This window comes from Lissotriton helveticus, chromosome 3_1, assembly GCF_964261635.1.
Source record: "Lissotriton helveticus chromosome 3_1, aLisHel1.1, whole genome shotgun sequence".
NCBI lineage: Eukaryota > Metazoa > Chordata > Amphibia > Caudata > Salamandridae > Lissotriton > Lissotriton helveticus.
This window is the reverse complement of record NC_136061.1, coordinates 921,309,316-921,329,816: the sequence shown is the minus strand read 5'-3', so window position 1 is coordinate 921,329,816 and position 20,501 is coordinate 921,309,316. Positions and strand designations below refer to the sequence as shown.

General features: G+C 44.1%; 1 protein-coding gene across 1 annotated transcript in view; it reads right to left on the bottom strand.

The window, feature by feature from the left end:
• Positions 1-20,501, bottom strand: part of STK40 (serine/threonine kinase 40) — a 379,098-nt gene that overhangs the window by 217,015 nt on the left and 141,582 nt on the right. The window contains exon 4 of the mRNA XM_078681258.1: positions 19,378-19,463. Coding sequence (XP_078537384.1) covers positions 19,378-19,463 — 86 coding nt within the window. The remainder of the gene's footprint in view (positions 1-19,377; positions 19,464-20,501) is intronic.

The window sequence follows — 20,501 nt, the reverse complement described above, 5'->3', positions numbered from 1 at the left end:
GGAACAGACTCTCGGGTCGCTGCTGTTTTGTTGCCTTCGTTCCGGGCCTTTAGTTCTATTTCCAATACGCTGCGCTCGTGCTCCAGCTGGAGCTTCTTTCCGTCATGTTCTCGTTGGAGCTTCTTCTCCTCCAGTTCTCCTTGCAGCCGCAGCTGCTCGATGGCTAGCTTCTTCTCGGCCAGCTTGAGTTCTCCTTCCATTTTCAAACGGGCTAGTTCTAGCTCGTGGTTTCGGTTGCGTTCTCGGTCGGTCATCTCTTCTCGAGATAGACCTCTCTCCCTCCGTGCTGTGAGTCCGCGTCGGGGACTCTGCTCTTTCTCGCTCTGGGGCGTGGGTTTCGATCAGTGGTGCTCCCCCTCCATCGGCTTCTGTCGGTGCTGAAGGTTGGGCTCCGCTCTCCACCCAGGCTGTTAGAGCTTGTTGAAAGTCCTCTTTGGTGTTTAATCCCGTTGACGGGATATGGAGATCTTTGCAGAATTGCTTGAGCTCACGGTGCGAATAGTCCTTCAGAAGCTCCATCTGGAAGGTAGTCTCGTCGTTGGTGATGCTCATGGTTGCTCTTCGTTCGGGTAGTGTGTCAGTGCTGTACGATCCCTAGACGTAGGTTCTTATCGCGACGCTGCCACCAATGTTAGAAGGGGCAATCTCCGAGGGCCAGGTTGTGCTCACCCGGTCACCCCCAAGATCCACCTCTCCCACCGAACTTGCAGAGTCTTGATTGCGAGGTCCCCACCGGGGAGGACTTCGGGTCTAGGATCGTACACACTGAGCTCACACCACACTACGAACAGACACCACACCGTTGGATTCTAGCAACAAGTTCTTTATATAGCAAATAACGAAGGAAGCACTCTTATATACACAGGGGTCAAGGGACCACAAAGTCTTGGAGGATTCGGGGAGGGGGAAGCGGGACAGTCTTTTAGTCTCTGGGTCAGTACGCGGCGTACCCTACGCACAGCTCTCAATCCTCGAGCCGGGGGGTACGGGATGATGGTCGTACTGGCTGCCTCACCTCCGTCGGCTCGGTCGTGATGGTGGTCTCGATGGTCCAGCCGGACCAGAGTACTCCTCGAGCCGCGACGAAGTCAGCAGGGCTCGATCTGGAGAGGTTCGTGAGAGCCGCGACAGCGTCAGCAGGGCTCGGATGGTCTTACAGGTCGAGCCGCGACAGCGTCAGCAGGGCTCTGATGGTTGCAAGTTCAGCTTGAGCCGCGACAGCGTCAGCAGGGCTCGGATGGTTGCAGGTTCAGCTTGAGCCGCGACAGCGTCAGCAGGGCTCCGATGGTTACAGTTCAGCTTGAGCCGCGACCGCGTCAGCAGGGCTCAGAGGTTCGGGATGAGTCTTCTTAGGGTCAGCCGCGATCAGATCAGCAGGGCTTCAGGTCCAAGATACAACTGCCCGCTAGTTGTCGGGCGGGCCCAGTTATAGTCCTTCTGCTCTTTGATCTCCGGACCCTCGCAGGAGGAGGTCTCAGGTCCTGGGGGCTGGTCGTTGGCGAGGTCCGGCAGTTGGCTCTTTGATCCCTTTGAAAGATGGGTCCGGGAATTCCCAGACGCCCAGCGGGTCTGGAGCCAGCCCTCGGGGAGGCCAGAGGGGTGATCGAAACTGGCCCACAGGGGAGGGCCAAAGGTGTGACAGAAACCAGCCCCTCAGGGGAGGCCGGAGGTGCCATCGAAACTCCCGGGCTTATCTCCCTTGGGAGCTCTTTACCCCCCAGCCGGGACTGGTGATCCTTTGGAGTCTGGGTTTCGCTGGGGCCGGGGTCACGCTAGGCTCAGGGAGACAGGGATGTCGGGAAGGGAAGATGGCGTCCGGGCCTTGTGGGGCATGCAAGGTTAGGTGCTCGGAGCCGGGAGTGGAGCGGGGAAGGCAGGCCTGGTCGAGGTTCCAGGGGGATCTAGGCTTAACTGGGGTAGGACGACCAGGCTCGGGTTGCAGGCTACACTAACGGGGAGGCTGCGCAGGGGACTCGGGGTACAGGCCTACGCTCACAGGGTGTGGAGGGACAGAGGCGACCCACGCCACGAGGCCGGTCCAACACGGGAAATGAGCAACCAGGTCCCCCATGCGCAGAATGGCCACAGCCGTGGACACCGCGTGAGCGAAGGCCGTACCTGCCCCCGTAGGGCCTCGCAGAGAAGAAAGAAGTTCCTCCGTGGGAGACGGCTGCAGACTAAGGCGGCCGTCCCCGAGGCCTAGCGGGACGGGCAAAGGCCAGACCTGGAAGCCAGAAGGTACTGAAGAATGGGGGACCTGCCGCTCCTCCGACGAGCACCTCTGTCTCAGAAAAGGCGGGGAGCCACCCTTCGACAACGCCGGTGAAAAAGACCCTACACGGTGGCAAGTCTCCGGGGAAGAGGACACCAATACGCATCCAGACTCCGGAGAAGAGAGAGCGTCCGAAGACGAATTCACGGCACAACCTGTGTGTAGAGCCGTAGAGTCCGCACCCTGAGGCAGGAGGCAGGAGGCCAGCACCACCTGGCGTCGAAGGAGAGACCGGATAGGGCTCCTCCAAGTCACACCGCACGGGGCCGGAGGCCGTGGGGCCGGAGTCGCAGTGGCCAGGGGCCAGCGCCGGAACGCCGCCGACTCGACCTCCGCCGAGGCAGTCGCCTGTTTGGAGTAACTAGAGGGACCGGTGGAGTGACACGAAGCCCTCCAACAGCCTCAGCCCAGAATATGCGGAGTCGGTCCGGCGACCCATACGGTGGCACCAGGGACAAATTAACCTCTGACTCGCGTCGCCCGTGGGGAGGGACGAGAAGGGCCTGGAGGGGGACGAGGAGTCACCGACCCCTGTGGCGCTGCTCGAAGCAGGCACTGGCGCCGTGGAAGCATCTGCTCAGCCTTGGACAAGGCCTTCACCTGCCCAGAGGGCCGAGCAGGGCTCGGGGATGCGACTTCCCGCGACACCACAGGGACTTCCACTGGAGTTTGCGGCGAGGCAGAGGCGCCGTTGCCTAAAGGAGGGGCCCCCAGGGGGGGGCCGCACCCAAACAGCACCACATCCTTCAAGCTTGGATCCAAACTAGTCGGCGCCTCCGCGGAGGGCCCCGCGCGAGGCAAGGGATACACCGACGCCCCAGGAGGGGGGGAGACACCAGCGAGGCCTGCAAAGCTGCCGAGTATATGTCTCCATCTGGACTCTTGAAGCCCCATCACCGGGAAACGGTGGATAGGACGACACACGGGCCGCATCACCCGCGGACAGCCAAGGCACCGGCAAGCCGAACACCAGCCCCCAGGGACAAACTGCAAAACTTACCCACCGGGGAGCGAAGCTCTCGCGACATCGGAGAAGGACGACGACCATATCTGAAGAAGTCTGCCGAGGCTGATCGAGGGGAGGAGGTCGACTTGGAGAGACGCGCGGATAGAATGTTTCATCCACCGCTCTCGCCGCGACTTTGGCTTCAACTGTTGGCACGCCTCACAATCAGTGGTGCTGTGATACTCCCCCAAACACCACATACAAATGAGATGAAGGTCCGTCACCGACATAAGACGCCCACACGACGTGCAAGTTTTGAAGCACGAAGGCATTCGCACACTGTTCCACCAAGACAGAAGACAATGGGCGAAGAAAAAAGGGCCCCAAACAGGTCCGCAGCAAGACCGGACCCGCGTTGCATGCGGAAAAGGAAAAACTGACGTAGGCGCGCCGCGTGGGGCTTTTGTGACGTTACGGACGCATGCGGACGACGCCTGGGCGGAGTCGCGTGATGCGCCCCCCGGCGCGCAGGGATGCTGTGTAAAAAGTTTCCGGATCCAGTCTCACGCCTGGGGATAATTCTACTTGAAGGAATCTGTGACTAGTAGTCTATCAGATAGAGATTTTTCAGGTATCGTCTCAAATATAAGTCTTATAGAAGGGGGCAGTATGTATACCGGACTCCGAATAGAAAACATTTTTCTGTCTCCACGTGAAGATTATGTAGAGGTATGTCTATGAATATGGCAGTCATAGAAGGATATATTGTTGCCAGTTAGTTACATATAGTGGATCCTATAACATTGCTGGACAACATTGTGATTATATTTTCATTTATCCTTTTTTCTTTAAAGATTTTAATAAAAAACCAAAGAGAATACAAACTGCATTACCAGCAATCGCAGGAATCTTATGCTTGAATAAAATAAATCGTGGCTAAGGAGAAACACGGCAAGGTAGGCAGAACAGACATAGCAGATTTAAGATCTGCAGCCCCATTGTTGGGTCAGATTTTATGTTTAACATTATCTATACGAAGTTATCTGAGTGGACTTACTGGTCCCCTTCTTTTCCCACAATAGGTCCTTATGAAAATATAGGTCCTCGCATGGTCCAGGTTGGCCCATCCCAATACATATGGTATTGTGATGGTTATAAACCACTGATTCAGGTGGGGTAACTTCACTTACAGTAGGATGCTATTTTAAATTGTCCTCAAAATGTAGAAATAGGCTTGTTGTGTTTAAATATTATTGTAGGTCTACTACAAGAGCTACTAATAGTAAACACAAAGACAGTAAGCTCTGGGTCCAACCCTAATTTTAAGGTATGTGCCTTTGGAATGATATTAAGAAAACTCTCTGACATAGTTTTTTTTTTTAAATGATGGTCGGTTGATATCATTAAATTAAATACATTCAGACCAATAATATATTAAAAATATAAAAACAATGTCAGGTTATTAAAGCCTTATCTTTTAGAATGCAGTATGTTTGATTCTGGTTTTCGGATTGAGTGGTGGGATGTATAGCATTGCATCGAGAACCCTACTGTAATTATAAATGAAATTGTTAATAGCAATATGATGCGATTATGCGACTTCCCAATTCCTTATTGCCCCTGCTCCAAACCATACACTAGCTTTTGCTCCTGTGGTCTCCATCTTAATTCTCACTTGACTCTTATCTACTTCTGTCACTTAGTCATTCTGGGGGTCATGGAGAGCTCAGGGAGGTTGAAATGTTACACAGGTACTACACAAAAGCAAATAAAAACCAAAAGAATAATAAAACACTTGGGAAAGACTACTAATTTTGGGTTCCATTTCGGGTAGATTGCACTAGCCACTAGTCCTAAGGCTACTTTCTCCATCTTCCATTGGAATGCCTCCACTTTTTCTCCTCGTACTTTATTTTTCTGCACGCTGCCCTTCATTTCCTCTGACCCTTTTATAAACTCTTCTCGCACTCTAGAACATTTTACTTCTAGTCTTTACCATTTATTTAATCACTTCCGTATCAAGAATGACTCAGAAAAACCTTCTCCCATTCCTCTCATAACGTTGTTTATTCAAAAGCCTTCACTATCCCCTTCAAGATAATTTGGGTTTCTTGATTTGCCAGAAAAAAAAAGGTTTAAACAAAAAGGTCCGAAAGATCCATTACGATCAGTCTGCAGCATTAATCTAGTCAAAAATAATTGAAACTGACCAAATTAGTCAGTAGATCACTTAAAAATGTAAAAAGCTTCAAGAATTCTTTATTTTACTTTTTTTTTTTTAAATAGGCTTTAAATATTTTCTGCCTTTGGATAACACTGGATATAGAAGTACCTCACAATAAGAATTTTCAATCCTTGATAACCATAATAGTGCATTTTTAGGACCATTAGTACATGCACATTCAGTAGCCCAAACTAGGGTATGGCTCACATGGAAATGTGAGAAGACCTTTCTAGGAACTGTTTTCATACAAATCATGTTGGGAGCAGATGAGAATAGAAGGGTCTGTTACTCCACAAAGTTCAAGTTTTGATGTGTAAAATTCCAGATCTTATTGGAAGTTGGATTTAAAACACCACAGCATTTGTTAATGGTGCGCTAAGCACTATTCTGCACACATTCAAGAATATTTGCCTAACAGTAAGTATCCTGGAAATGAACCTTCCACGATGCATAGGTTGACATCTATCCTGACCTAACAGTCCAACTTTAGTCTGCAGACTTCATAACATAAGTGTGCATACTGACCGTTTATGTTTTGCATTTTATTCCCAGTAGGCCAACCTCAGGTTTACTGGTTAAAATGGTGTAACATTAAAAAAAATGTAACAATTAATTCTACAAATAAAGCCCCTTCTTCAAAAATGTCATTAGATCCTAAGAAGCACATTCTGCTTTTTATGGCATCTATGTAAACATTTCTTTAGTTATTACTTATATTGGCTTATTGTGCTCCAGTTCAACAGAAAGTTACAAGCCTCACAAAGGATATACTGCACATTAAAAACACACAGAAATAAACCTGTATAATTCACTAATTTGAATAGTATTAATCAAAGAGGAGAGCATACAAAAAAAGAATAAACAAGACACAAACGTGCTGTTCATCCAAAGTAAATGGAATAAGGATAGGTAAGGGACAAATCTGAACTCCTCAAAGCCTTCAGAATAAATTGACTGGCTAGAATTGCTTAGCAACCTTGATCACACAAGGTTAACTAACAGTCGCAGGCATCTCACAACAAATAATTAAAACTGTCTCGGACAACAATAAAGGAAATTCAATGACCACTAATAACTAGCCACATTTCCAAACTGAAAGACAAACGCATCAAAGGGTGCATTCAGGACGGAGGGTCAACACACCCAGCATAAAGTATTTAGGAATATACCATATACACTCTGATGCGTGGCAATTGCTAACAATATACTAACTCACCCACAAAAAACCCCACTAAGACTTGTTGGATGGCTTTGCTTTTGTCTATACCAGGCAGGAAGGGCTGCCATACTGAAAATAATTATTCTTCCCAAAATCCTATATGCACTACATAACTGCCACTTCCCCCTTCACTGCAGGTTTCTGCATACCCTTATGGTTCGTCTCCTCTTCTTCCTATTAAAGCAAAGTTCTTCCGAAGTTTCACTCACCAAGTGTTATAAATCCACCTATGATGGAGGTCTGGCCTGATAGATCCCAATTCCTATTACAAAGCTGCCCATCTGCTGATCATTTACGAATGGATACAGTCAGCACAGCTAGGCTCAAAAACAGATACCGGATTTATGGGGTATAACTATGGGCCATCTGAGATGGTCTCTGATACAATACTTGTATGCAAAGAAACTCCAGTCTAGAGTCCACCCATAACTAAGGTGGTTGGGAATGTGTGGAGGTTCTCCAATCTGCAAATCGGATGGGGTTGGACATTGACAGGTCAAATCCTGCTTTGGACAGGTGATACTCTCCCTTTTGTAGCAGCACTGGAAGGCTTTATGGGATTGGACCATTTGAGAATCTCACTGCTGGGAGACGTGGCCTCTGTTGGTACACTGAAGTCTTTCAGAGAGATACAGGTTGTATTTAATCTTCTGTACTCACAATTTTATTGATACCTCTAACTTTGACAATTACTCCATGCTTGGCAACACTGGAAGGACTACCCACATTTACCCCTATCAAACCAAAACATTGCACCTTATATAGAACCCAAGTTACAAACTCTCCAGATGCCTTTCTGAAGCTATGTAAAGACTGGGAAAGCAAAATTGGCCAACCGGAAGATGGCAAACGGACATCAGTGCTTATGCCCCAGCCTCCCCCTACTCGACTCTTCACTCCAAGAATGCAGCCATCTAAAATAGATAGCTACTCATCCAGTTGAAATACCTACGTCGAATTTAGCTACCACCCGCTAGACTCTAGCATATGCACTGAGTTCTGGGACTGGAATATCTCCAGACACCTGCTCCGCTCCAGGATACTCTCACGGGTGATAGTGTGCCTTACACATACACACAACGTGTAGAAAAATAGACTGGGAATAGTGATTAATATGAACAGTGAAATGGATCACTAGAAAATGCAAAAAGGCCTGACTAGTAAGACTCGCACACTTACGACATTCTTTGACATGTCCTATAAGGTTACTTCTAGTCCCAATTTCCAAATGTATGGTGAAGAGACATCACTAGAACTGAAAACAGACTATTGTGGTTTCATATTTTATAGCCTCCATAACAATGAATTAGGGATTCATTTTACATGTGGCCCAAATAAGAGCACCAAGAAAGATTATGTTACTTGCATCCTAATCATCCAAAACCAGAACATAATGGTACTGCCTATTTTAGGTACACATCCCGCATAGTTAAAATTCTGGAATATATATATATATATATATATATATATATATATATATATATATATATATATATATACATACACACGCACGAAAGTTTGCCTTGAGGCAAGAACAAGCCGACTGCAGGGTGGCGTTGCCATGAATTTATTGATAACAGCAAACTCGGTCCAGAGTAAAAGTCTCTCTCCATTTCTCCTTACGCGAAACCGCATGGTTTTGAAACGCGCAAGGAGAAATGGAGAGAGACTTTTACTCTGGACCGAGTTTGCTGTTATCAATAAATTCATGGCAACAACACCCTGCAGTCGGCTTGTTCTGGCCTCAAGGCAAACTTTCGTGTCTATATTAAGTGCGGCATGCCTGGCCGCAGAGAACTTGCCACCGCGAGGGATCTTGTGGGGTCGGACGACTAAAACACTTCATGTCGTGAAGTATGGCACAGCGGGGCAGAAAGATGAAAATAACAGTGCCCCGGAGGCCCACTTGGGTATTTTAATTACTAACTTTCATCCACGCTCTGAATGGAACCCACTCGGGTAATAATGATGCCTGCCACTTTGAAAACTACAAGCACCAGCATGCTGAATACTAAGCTCACCTGAGAATAATTGCTACTGCACATGCGCTTAAATGCTTGGGGCTATTTCCTTCAAAGCGATGTTCCTGACGAAGAAACCGCATGGTTTTGAAACGCGTAAGGAGAAATGGAGAGAGACTTTTACTCTGGACCGAGTTTGCTGTTATCAATAAATTTATGGCAACGACACCCTGCAGTCGGCTTGTTCTTGCCTCAAGGCAAACTTTCGTGTATGTATGTGTATATATATATATATATATATATATATATATATATATATATATATATATATATATATATATATATATATATATATATATATATATTCACTGAAAAAACCATAGGTTATAGACCATATATAGTTAGGAATTAGCATTTAGAAAACCTTATTTTACTCACACAAAACCATTGAAATTCCATATATAGTTAGTTGCACTAACTATATATCGCGCACCCGCAATCCACTGCTGATGATGTCACATATTACATCATTCATGACATGGTCAGTGACATCACTGATGACATCACTGATGACATCTCAAATGACATCACTGATGACAACATCCAGTGATTATGTGTTTCTGTAAAGTTTAAATATGTTTTACATATTGAAGAATGAGTGGATGTATAAGTGTCTGAATGAAGGTTTTAGTAGGTGCGTGATTGACTGTATGAGTGAGTGATTAAATGCGTCTTACTAAATGCACGGGTTAGTGACTAAACTGTCTGAAAGTGTGCATCAGCATGTCTGTTGTTGTGCAAGCTGCTGCATGTGTTGATCAGTAGCTATATAAGTAGCTATATGGGTTATTGATTGGTTGCACAAGTATTTGTATGACTGAGTGTGTGTATGGCTGGCTGGGAGGTGTGTGACTCTGTGCAGATCAATGTGTACTTGTATCAGTGATTCTATAAGAGAGTAAGTATGTGTTAGTATATGTTTGAAAATGTAAGGTACTCTATGTTTAACTGTGTAGATTAGAAAATGGAACTGTGATTGATTCTTTACAGGACTGACTAGGTGTGTGAGTAACTCCATGGATGAGTGGCAGAGTGTGAGTGTCTGTATAGGTGTATGAGTGCATATGATAGTGTTGTAAAGATGAGTGATTGTATGTATGAATGATTGTATGGGTGAATGAGTGAATGTGTGTGTAGACGTAGGAATCAGTGAGTGCGTATGTAGTAACTAGTATTGGTGTGTCAATGGTTTCAAAAATTATACTCTGTATTTAACACTGGGTGTAACAGAGGTTATATTAAAGTGTGAGGAGATGCATTGTATTGTCACATTAATGATATCATCATTGATGTGACCATTGATGTCAAATGAGATATCATCAGTGATGTCATTTGAAATGTCATCAGTGATGTCATCAGTGATATCACTGACCATGTCATGAATGATGTAATATGTGACATCATCAGCAGTGGATTGCGGGTGCGCGATATATAGTTAGTGCAACTAACTATATATGGAATTTCAATGGTTTTGTGTGAGTAAAATAAGGTTTTCTAAATGCTAATTCCTAACTATATATGGTCTATAACCTATGGTTTTTTCAGTGAATTTTCAAGGTTTTGTAAATGCTAATTCCTAACTATATATGGTCTATAACCTATGTTTTTTTCTGTGAATTTCATTGGTTTTTTAACAGCTAATATCTGTAGCTGTAAAATGTATTCTTCTTTAAATCCAAAAATATATTTTATATGTTTATGAATAATTTTTTTTTAAATATTTTTTTTTCTACGTTCCCGCTTCGCGAATCGGGAAGCTTCCCGTTAGCTGACCTTGATGCCGCGAAATAGACCGCGAGCCGGTAAACGTTTCTTTACCGCAAGTGCCGCGTTAGAAAACAACATCGTGACGCCTCCCGTCCGCATGACGTTCCACGTTGTCGCGTGATACGTCATATGACGTGCTACGTTAGCGAACTGGTACGCGAAGCGAGTCGCAAAGCGCAGGTTTCTGGAAGCAAACCGTGAGGCCCTGCAAAGCGCTTAACGTAAACACAGCAAGTCATGTGACTTGGTAATAACACTTTTCATTGGTTCATTTCACTTTTGGTTTCCTAATGATGTAAGACTAGGTCATATAATCTAAAATGAACACTTTTGATTGGTTGAGAACTCTTGTTTTTCCCAAATGATGAAAATCCCTCCTTCTTTCCTCACTCTGACTTTCATCATTGTGAGAGAAAGACCCTTTGTGATCACTGAGCAATGGCTTCTTTAGTAGCTTCAGCTGGTGCTTCCCCACCACCTCCACCACATGCAAGGAAGAGTGGACCACCTGCTCAAGTTATAATTCAACAAGAAGAGGAAGAAGAGGAACAGGACGACGAGCACGAAGAGAGGCAGTTTTTGCCTGAGCAGCCCAAGACGTCTCACCGGAAAGAAAACTTCATTTGGCAATTTTTTTAAATTCCCAAAGGTCAGAAAAAAGTAAATGCAAGATACGTAACTTGCCTTATATGTCAAGATAGACTGTCCAGAGGAACCGAGAAAAAATACAGTTTCGGAAACTACACAATGCATCGCCATATGACTAGGTGGCATCCTAACAACTACAGTGCTGCACAGTTTCGGAACGACCTAGATAATCTCCCTATTATGGCCAGAAGATCTGTTGTACCGGAAGTAACGGGACCAGAGGGCAGGGAGATGGTGCCAAATATACAAATGAAATTTGGTGAAGTAAAACACACCTGCGTATTTTGCGATGGATTCATTTCCTACGGAGAAAAAAGCATCACTCTGATCAACAGAGCTATTGACTATCATATGCAAGTTTGTACGAAACGCCCAAAATAATAAATACTTCTTTTTTTGTTTTGTTGCTCCTGTTGAGCCCTTTACAATGAATCGTTTTCATTGCCCCCTCCAAGAAAAACCCCAAAAAATATATAAAACCTCAGAAAAATTCAAAAAAAGTAAAAAAATGTTCCGAAAAATAAAAAAAATATAAAACAACAAAAACAATAAAAAAAAAAAGTTCTTTTCAGAACTACCTCCCCGTTATTAAAAAATTGGTACAATATTTGGAACTGTGCCAACCTCTATTTCTCTTAGTTCGCTTCCCAGTTCGCTCGCCGGTACGCGAACTAGAAGCGAACCAAAAACAGTAAGTATAAGGGAAGGAAACAGACACTTATGTTAAAAGAAAGACAGCTATAGGGGAGTAAACTAGAGATACTATTACCCGTAATCCACTGCTGATGATGTCACATATTACATCATTCATGACATGCTCAGTGACATCATCAGCAGAGGATTGCGGGTTTTTTGGCAACGTGCCTTATCCACGGTTTAATAACGCTGCCTTTTGCTTTATATAAGTTTTCAAATTGTATGAAATATATACCAATAGGTCGTTATGAACCTTTAGGTAGTGCTTTTCTTCATGAGGTCTGGTCGCTTCCATACACATACAGATGTTTCAAAGATGATCAAGAAGTTTATCTGAATGGAGAGGAATGCACTGAGACGCCAGATCATTCACTAATGTGTAGGCACATACAGTTACACGGTTCATGCAACAAACACCGACCAAATATGGCTTGCGTGTTGCAAGGCACGCCAGTTCCTGCTATCATCCCCACGTTCAAGTTGTTGGAAAATGGTAGTTATTTGATGCTCAATAATGAAGATTGTTCTGAGTTAATTGAAAAGGGTCTGCACCTCTGTACGGGTGTTCGCTATGTGAAGCACGAAAGTTTCACGGGCCGAACTCAAGGCCACCTCTCTCTGAGACAAAAGAGCTCTTATTCTTGCCATGCCGTTGAAATCTGTCCCAAGGTTGGTATTTGTGGCCAGATTGAAAACTCCCTATGTTCATGTGTGGGAGGAAATAGAACATTTCTGCAGCAAATAACCCGTTCACTTACTGTTACGATAAAAGGAATACTTTTAATTCAGATTTGCCTTTCAATTTCAGCAAGATGGTTCCGACTATCTTTAACGCATCCTCCACAAAGACCCTGGCGCACTTTTTTAAAGTTGTTACCAGTGGTCTCGTGACTTCATTTGAGAAAATCTTTGGAGTCATCCCTGCTTCCTTTCATTCTATTTTCTCCACTCTGGTTCGTGGATTGGCATTTTTACTTGCATTACCAGCGGACGCTCTTGTGCTTTTTTACATTTTTAAATATGGATGTCCCTCCTATGCAACCTCCCACCCTGCAGCTGCTGACACTGTTCCGCAATCGCATGCTAGAATATTATGGCACAATGCCGTTGGCGATATTAAGCACGGCATATGGATTATCTTTTCGATTCTCCTACTTTACCTGTGTCCAGCCTGTATTTCACTGCCTGACCTGTGATTTCGATTGGGCCATTGATTTGTGTCTCTGCGGACCGGTTTCTCCTGACGTCGACTTTAATCAGCTGATGACTCCTATCATTACTCACGAGTTGGTTTGTCCTGGCGAAAGGATTATGGCTGTGGCATTGATGCATGGACTACTTGGTCCCTGGAATTTACTGGCGGCAGCACAGTCTTTCTTGGAACAGAGCTTTCTTGAAAACCCACCGAGCTGTCCTCTAATGGTGATAGAGGATCCGGTGCTGGGAGAGCACGTATGTTCTTTTCCGCTTTTAAATTGGATGGCTGAACTGTTTTCGGATGAAGACGGTGACTTCCTATTGGAGGCTGTTGCAGCTTATTTTGCATACACAGTTATGTCATAGACCTTTTTCATGTTTGATATGCTGAGTACTAGCATTTCATTGACAATTCATTGACTTATTTGTCAAGTTTTTATTATTTACCTTGCCTATTGGCTTAAGACTCGATAAAGTACTTGGCTGTTTTATTTTTCTTTAGCATTAAATTTTCCTAGTTTTTAATGCTTTACCTTGCGGACCGTCCACATATAAACTTGCAATCTGCTCTCATGAGATGGCACTTCTATTATCTTATTCAGTTCGTTTCCGGATCATGGGGAGGTGTCATCTAGGTCCTGGATATCTTTACACCGTGTTAAGTTAGCATGGGCTCATTACCGGTTTAAACGCCATTTTTCCTTTTTTGCAACTTCTGCACACGACACTTAGTTGTTGCTTTAGCTTTCCACCTAGTAGTTCATCGTGGTTTACATGAGAATAATATGTTATTGCTCTACTATCTGCTTTGCTTGTTAAACTATATCTGTACAGCGAGTGCTAAAGTTTCAAGAACAACACGATACAGAATTGTTATGAGGTCTGATCTCCACGACTTCATACTCATAACATAAGTGCAACTTCTGCCAATTCTGGGCATGAGGCGGGTTTTATATTGCTTTGCCGAACACACATACACAACAGTTGATGCGGTTCACATGAAGAGAGAGCTGGTGTATGCTGATGTGATTCCTTCAAATCTAAGACACTAAAGTATGGGCACGCCCTAAACCAACACAAAGAGACCTTCTTAGCAAATAATATAATATGTGTATTAGGGAGGGTGAGATATAAGCAGCCGCGGGCCGTGGAGGGAGTTACGGTGAGGCAGGGAGGCGGGGAGGGGGAGAAGCAGGGTGGAGCCCTCTCTACCTTGCCCCTCCCCCTCCCCGCCTCCCTGCCCCACCGTAACTTCCTCCACGGCCCGCGGCTGCTTATAAGTGTTGCTAACTCTTATTCATTTACAGCATGTTAACATACTGTCACCATTCGCTTTTTATGTACTACTGACTATGCTGGTAATTTTGCTACTGATAATATGTGTACTTGTATAATCTAAGATACTACGCCTCAGAAGACGGCATTAGTAAACAAACATTTCAAATACACATGTGTTCTTCTTAACTCCATGTTCTGGTTTCTAAGAAATATATAACGACCGACTGTTCATGAGTTCCACGTATCCTGAGGTACTATAAGTTCATATTCTGGATTGTCTAAACATTGAGAGTTTGTTATATCCAATGTGACACTGTACCTAGCTTGCTAAGGAGTTTTTGATTACTAACGTGAGTTTTGGGACACCCTAATTCGCCGAGGTTCCAATCCTCTGTCCACAGTTCTGTGTGAGAACAGAAACCCTGCGACAGGGGCACCCCCGACCCTTGCTGGAGCTTCATCACACTTGCGATACAACTCCAGCAATGCGCCACCTTTACGGCACAGATACATCACGCATCTGTGCTGTTTTTGCCCCATGATGCGCCGCATTGTAAATGCAGCACACCATAGGTGACGGAACAGCGGCACAGAATGACTAACACATCCCTGGTGATGCGCCAGTCATCATAAATGTATCCCTATGCTTCTTATCTTGTTAGAGATGAACCGCCATATGTATCATCAAAGTTTTTTGCATTTCCTAAATAGCGAACTTTAAGGAATAAATGGCGATTCTTTACCATTCCTAGTTTGCGATTAGCTATTTGCTAATTACAAATTACCCATTCATTTCCTTCATTTCCATAGGGCGGTTGGACTCACTTTTAGCTCGAACGGCTGAATGGATTTGCACGAAACTTGGCAAAATTGTAGGGACTGGTAGCCCGATGTGCCTTTGCTATGTCTCAAGATATATGCTCCAGTGGTTTTTACGAAAATTAACTTTGAAAAATATATATTGGGCTACATTGGCCTATATATATGTTGGAGCCCAAATGTAGCCCAATGTAGCCCAATGAAGCCCAATGTAGCCCAATGTAGCCCAAAGATGGCCGCCAGACACACAAAAAAACAAATGTAGCCCAAATATCAGCCAGATGTAGCCCAACTATAGCCCAGTGACAGAATGACCAATCCGCTTCGCAAACCTCCGTTACGCGAGGCGGAGCGCTGTTACAGATATATATCTTTTTTTGAACGTTAATTTCTCAAAATCCACTGGAGCACATATATTGAGACCTAGCAAAGGCACATCGGGCTACCAGTCCCTACAATTTTGCCAAGTTTCGTGAAAATCCATTCAGCCGTTCGATTATTATTATTATTTTTTTTTTTTGCCCCGAGGGCCCTTTTAAAAACTCCACATCAAACCTAGGGGGTCAGCGAGGATCTACTATTCCCCCTTATGGTCATTTGCCCCTTCGCTTTGGCCTCCTCTTGTCTCTCGATCCTACCGAGAGACAAGATGGCGGCCGCTACGGACTGTTTGGAATGTTGACAGACGCCAGAGAACCAATCAGCTTCGCTTCACAAAGCTCCGTTGCGCGAAAAGTACGCGTCCTGGGCCGCTGCCCGGTCCGCTGTTACAGATATATATCTTTTTTTAAACGTTAATTTCTCAAAATCCACTGGAGCACATATATTGAGACCTACAAAAGGCACATCGGGCTACCAGTCCCTACAATTTTGCCAAGTTTCGTGCAAATCCATTCAGCCGTTCGGGCTAAAAGTGAGGCCAACCGCCCTATGGAAAACTCAATGTTAAAAACACGTTTTGGGACCCCCCTTTTTTCTCGGCCCCCACTGGACGAACCCCCCCCAAATTTTCAAGGGCTGCTCAGAAACAAAATGTGCCATTTTCCTGAAAATTTCAGCCAATTCCGTCCACAAACGCCAAAGTTATTAGACATAGAATTTTCAAAAAACCCATAGAGAAAAAATCCTAACTATATATACCTACTGGCGACCGCCAGTAGGTAATATATATATTTTCTCACTCTTCCGTGAACACGAAAGTATTGGGCGCACTCGCTCCGATTTTCCACAATTTCATTTATTTAATTCTGTTTTAGCATGAAAACAACAAACGATCTACGCGTTTCAGTGCTCCTGGCACCTTGGTCACGATCGTGAGCAAGGTGTCCGAAATAACGGACATTGATCATCATCGCTATGAATTAAAGGAAGGTTTTTCACCTTACTGCTGTCGTGTGCTTTCCTATCGCAGAGCCATTGTATAATAAAAATTCACACGACAGCTTCGTCGTGGGGAGAGCACCACCTTTGGAAAGGAGGAGGGAGCCGCTGGAGGAAGGGGCTGACTGACTCGAGACTGCTCAGAGCCGGAAAACAGCACAGCAGATTCAGACACTAAGCGGAGGTGATTACATGTATCGGGGCACATTGAAGTGCTTGAAATATTGCAGTGGGTCTGTACTTTCCACTGTGATCTTGAACAATATATCTGACATTGCAGGACCCACTGTGGGTGTGATAAGTGATATTCAAGACTACAGATCCCAGAAATCAGTGCGCTACTAAAGCGATCACACCTGAGACTGTTACTACTAAAGGCAGCATAGGACTGGGATTCTTGAGCCACAAACCGCGATGCCAGATTGCCCATGAGGAAGGAGCGGACAGCTCAGAAACGCGTCGGGCAGACAAGCGAAATAACGGACATTGATCATCATCGCTATGAATTAAAGGAAGGTTTTTCACCTTACTGCTGTCGTGTGCTTTCCTATCGCAGAGCCATTGTATAATAAAAATTCACACGACAGCTTCGTCGTGGGGAGAGCACCACCTTTGGAAAGGAGGAGGGAGCCGCTGGAGGAAGGGGCTGACTGACTCGAGACTGCTCAGAGCCGGAAAACAGCACAGCAGATTCAGACACTAAGCGGAGGTGATTACATGTATCGGGGCACATTGAAGTGCTTGAAATATTGCAGTGGGTCTGTACTTTCCACTGTGATCTTGAACAATATATCTGACATTGCAGGACCCACTGTGGGTGTGATAAGTGATATTCAAGACTACAGATCCCAGAAATCAGTGCGCTACTAAAGCGATCACACCTGAGACTGTTACTACTAAAGGCAGCATAGGACTGGGATTCTTGAGCCACAAACCGCGATGCCAGATTGCCCATGAGGAAGGAGCGGACAGCTCAGAAACGCGTCGGGCAGACAAGCGAAATAACGGACATTGATCATCATCGCTATGAATTAAAGGAAGGTTTTTCACCTTACTGCTGTCGTGTGCTTTCCTATCGCAGAGCCATTGTATAATAAAAATTCACACGACAGCTTCGTCGTGGGGAGAGCACCACCTTTGGAAAGGAGGAGGGAGCCGCTGGAGGAAGGGGCTGACTGACTCGAGACTGCTCAGAGCCGGAAAACAGCACAGCAGATTCAGACACTAAGCGGAGGTGATTACATGTATCGGGGCACATTGAAGTGCTTGAAATATTGCAGTGGGTCTGTACTTTCCACTGTGATCTTGAACAATATATCTGACATTGCAGGACCCACTGTGGGTGTGATAAGTGATATTCAAGACTACAGATCCCAGAAATCAGTGCGCTACTAAAGCGATCACACCTGAGACTGTTACTACTAAAGGCAGCATAGGACTGGGATTCTTGAGCCACAAACCGCGATGCCAGATTGCCCACGAGGAAGGAGCGGACAGCTCAGAAACGCGTCGGGCAGACAAGCGAAATAACGGACATTGATCATCATCGCTATGAATTAAAGGAAGGTTTTTCACCTTACTGCTGTCGTGTGCTTTCCTATCGCAGAGCCATTGTATAATGTATATATATATATATATACATATATATATATATATATATATATATATATATACACATACACACACTATATATATATATATATATATATATATATATATATATATATATACATACACACACATACATATATATATATATTTTTTTTTTTTTCAATAACCAGATGAGATTCAAAAATAAAAAAAATAAGTGACCAGGTGAATTGACCACCAATTTAGGGCCAGAAACAAACTTGGTATCAACAGATTCAAGAAACCTCTCATCTTCCTTGAACCTCTGTCACGTTAAATATAGACTGTTGCAATGGAAATGTGCACGTCTTACCAGGTCAGCTATATGCTTTAAAAACCGGAAAAAATAAAAACTGCCAGATTAATTTTTGACCCCTAAATGATCCCATTGAGGTACATAACAAAACGTTTAAGTAAAGCTTGCATGGAAAAAAACTAAACAAAGTAACAAGTGGAAACGCTCTTTCTCCTGTATAAGAATGCTACTACTAAACATATGCATCACTGTTTCCAAAAGGTAACACACCCACAAATTAAGAAAGAATTTAAATACTAACTATTTTCAGTAAGAATCTACTCTCATAATACACAACTCTGCTGTAGTGTTTAGCATCGCTATAACTCACAAGGGGGCCTATCATTAGTATCATGCAACGAGTTATTTTCCACTCCCTCTCTCCTAAACCTGTCGCTATGATATTTTGCTTTTTAGCTGCATCTACCAAGTTGATATCTACACAAATCATACGTGCATACGTGGGACATAGCAATGAAAGGGAAGGGGACAAATCTGCAATGTCACTCTTGTTTTCAAATAAACCAAAGTCCTGCATAAGGTACAACAGCAAATGTTGCTGTGAATTATCATTCTGTCTGGTTATGGCATGTAACAGGTAGGTCACAGAGGGTCTTACCATTGGTTTAGGCTGGGTGAATTGAGAGGCAGTCACACCTTTAAGGAAAGTTGCAAAATCCCGCACGAGACAGTGTCTCTAACAGGTGTGTATGGCAGAGCGGAGACAATGACATATCAGTCCAATTTCTCTTAGAGGACATTGATTAAAAACAATTTTTCATATCACATTTGTATATACATACCTTTCCAGACAGCTTTGCTCGGGCTAACAAACAGATACACTGATCGTGTCACTCAGACCTTTGTTTAATGGACATAAAACTGGTCTGATGCAGTTTAAGATACACCATTTAGTAAGCAACAGAACCTGATCGTTTTAAGGCAGTAACCGCTCTCAAGAGGGCTCCACCCTTCGCATGGCTCACCTTCAGCTGATAGAAGTCATCCGTCCCATCCTTCCTTGCCAAGCACTGAACAATACTTGGCACAGGAGAGTTACCCAACCGGGGACCTAGAAGCACAGAACAGAATGAAGTCATTTTCCTGTGTGAGAAGCCATGACTAACGCAGTGTTATGTAAATATTCGCAAGTCACGCCGTTTACATGAGCCCAGTACAAGTTCCCCTTTTCAGTCGAGTACAACACTGTTGCAAGTCACGCCTCAAACTCGGAAAAGCTGTGCAAGTACTTAAGTGGCAATTACATACTGTAACATTACTAGCACGGTTCCCTCAAGTGAGGTTAGTATTAAAAAAAATTAGAGGACACATCCTGCTCACAAAATTCTTAAAGGTTTTTATAGTTTACTTATTTAAAATTAATGCACTTTATTTCTTTTTTGTCTCATTCAATCTCCATACATTTATTAGTCATTTTAGCATGAGATGTTTTTTGTGCTTTTGGATACGTGTTTTCATATGAAGATGAACTATTTTAATGACCGAGAACACTAACCACACTTCAGTGTTCCCCAAAATTTCCCCCGAAAGAGAAACTATCCGCATTCCAGTTCTGTGCCCAACAAACACAAAATACAAGATGAAAGCTTATGTCAGCTTCACTTCGTCACTGCCTAAATTTACCACTTGGGAAAGTCAACCTATTTAGCATCTTGCAGAATGCTTCCTTGACCAACATTCAACATAAACTCCTGTTCACTCCCTTTCCGATTGAGTCTTTTATTAGACATTTTGGCACTATAAAATGTTTCTTGTGCTTTTCAAGAAGCGCTTACATATGAAGGTGTATTATCTCAATGTGACATGTTTAGTAAATGCACCCTCAACAAATGTACTGTTACTGCTTTCAGAAAGGGCAGTATATAAGAGAAAGATATCTGGATTCACTCATGTTTTAAAACACAACACAAGTCTAACTTTTTTAGATAACCAGTATGGGGAGCGCTTAGAATTGCTCAGCATTCCATTAAATGGCAAGCGCTACATGTATTAGATCTCCTAAATTGTCCTTAACAGTATGCACAGCTTTTCTCTGTGTAACTAAATCTTGGTTCTCTTTTTTACTTGGCGAGAAATAGATGTTTGCATC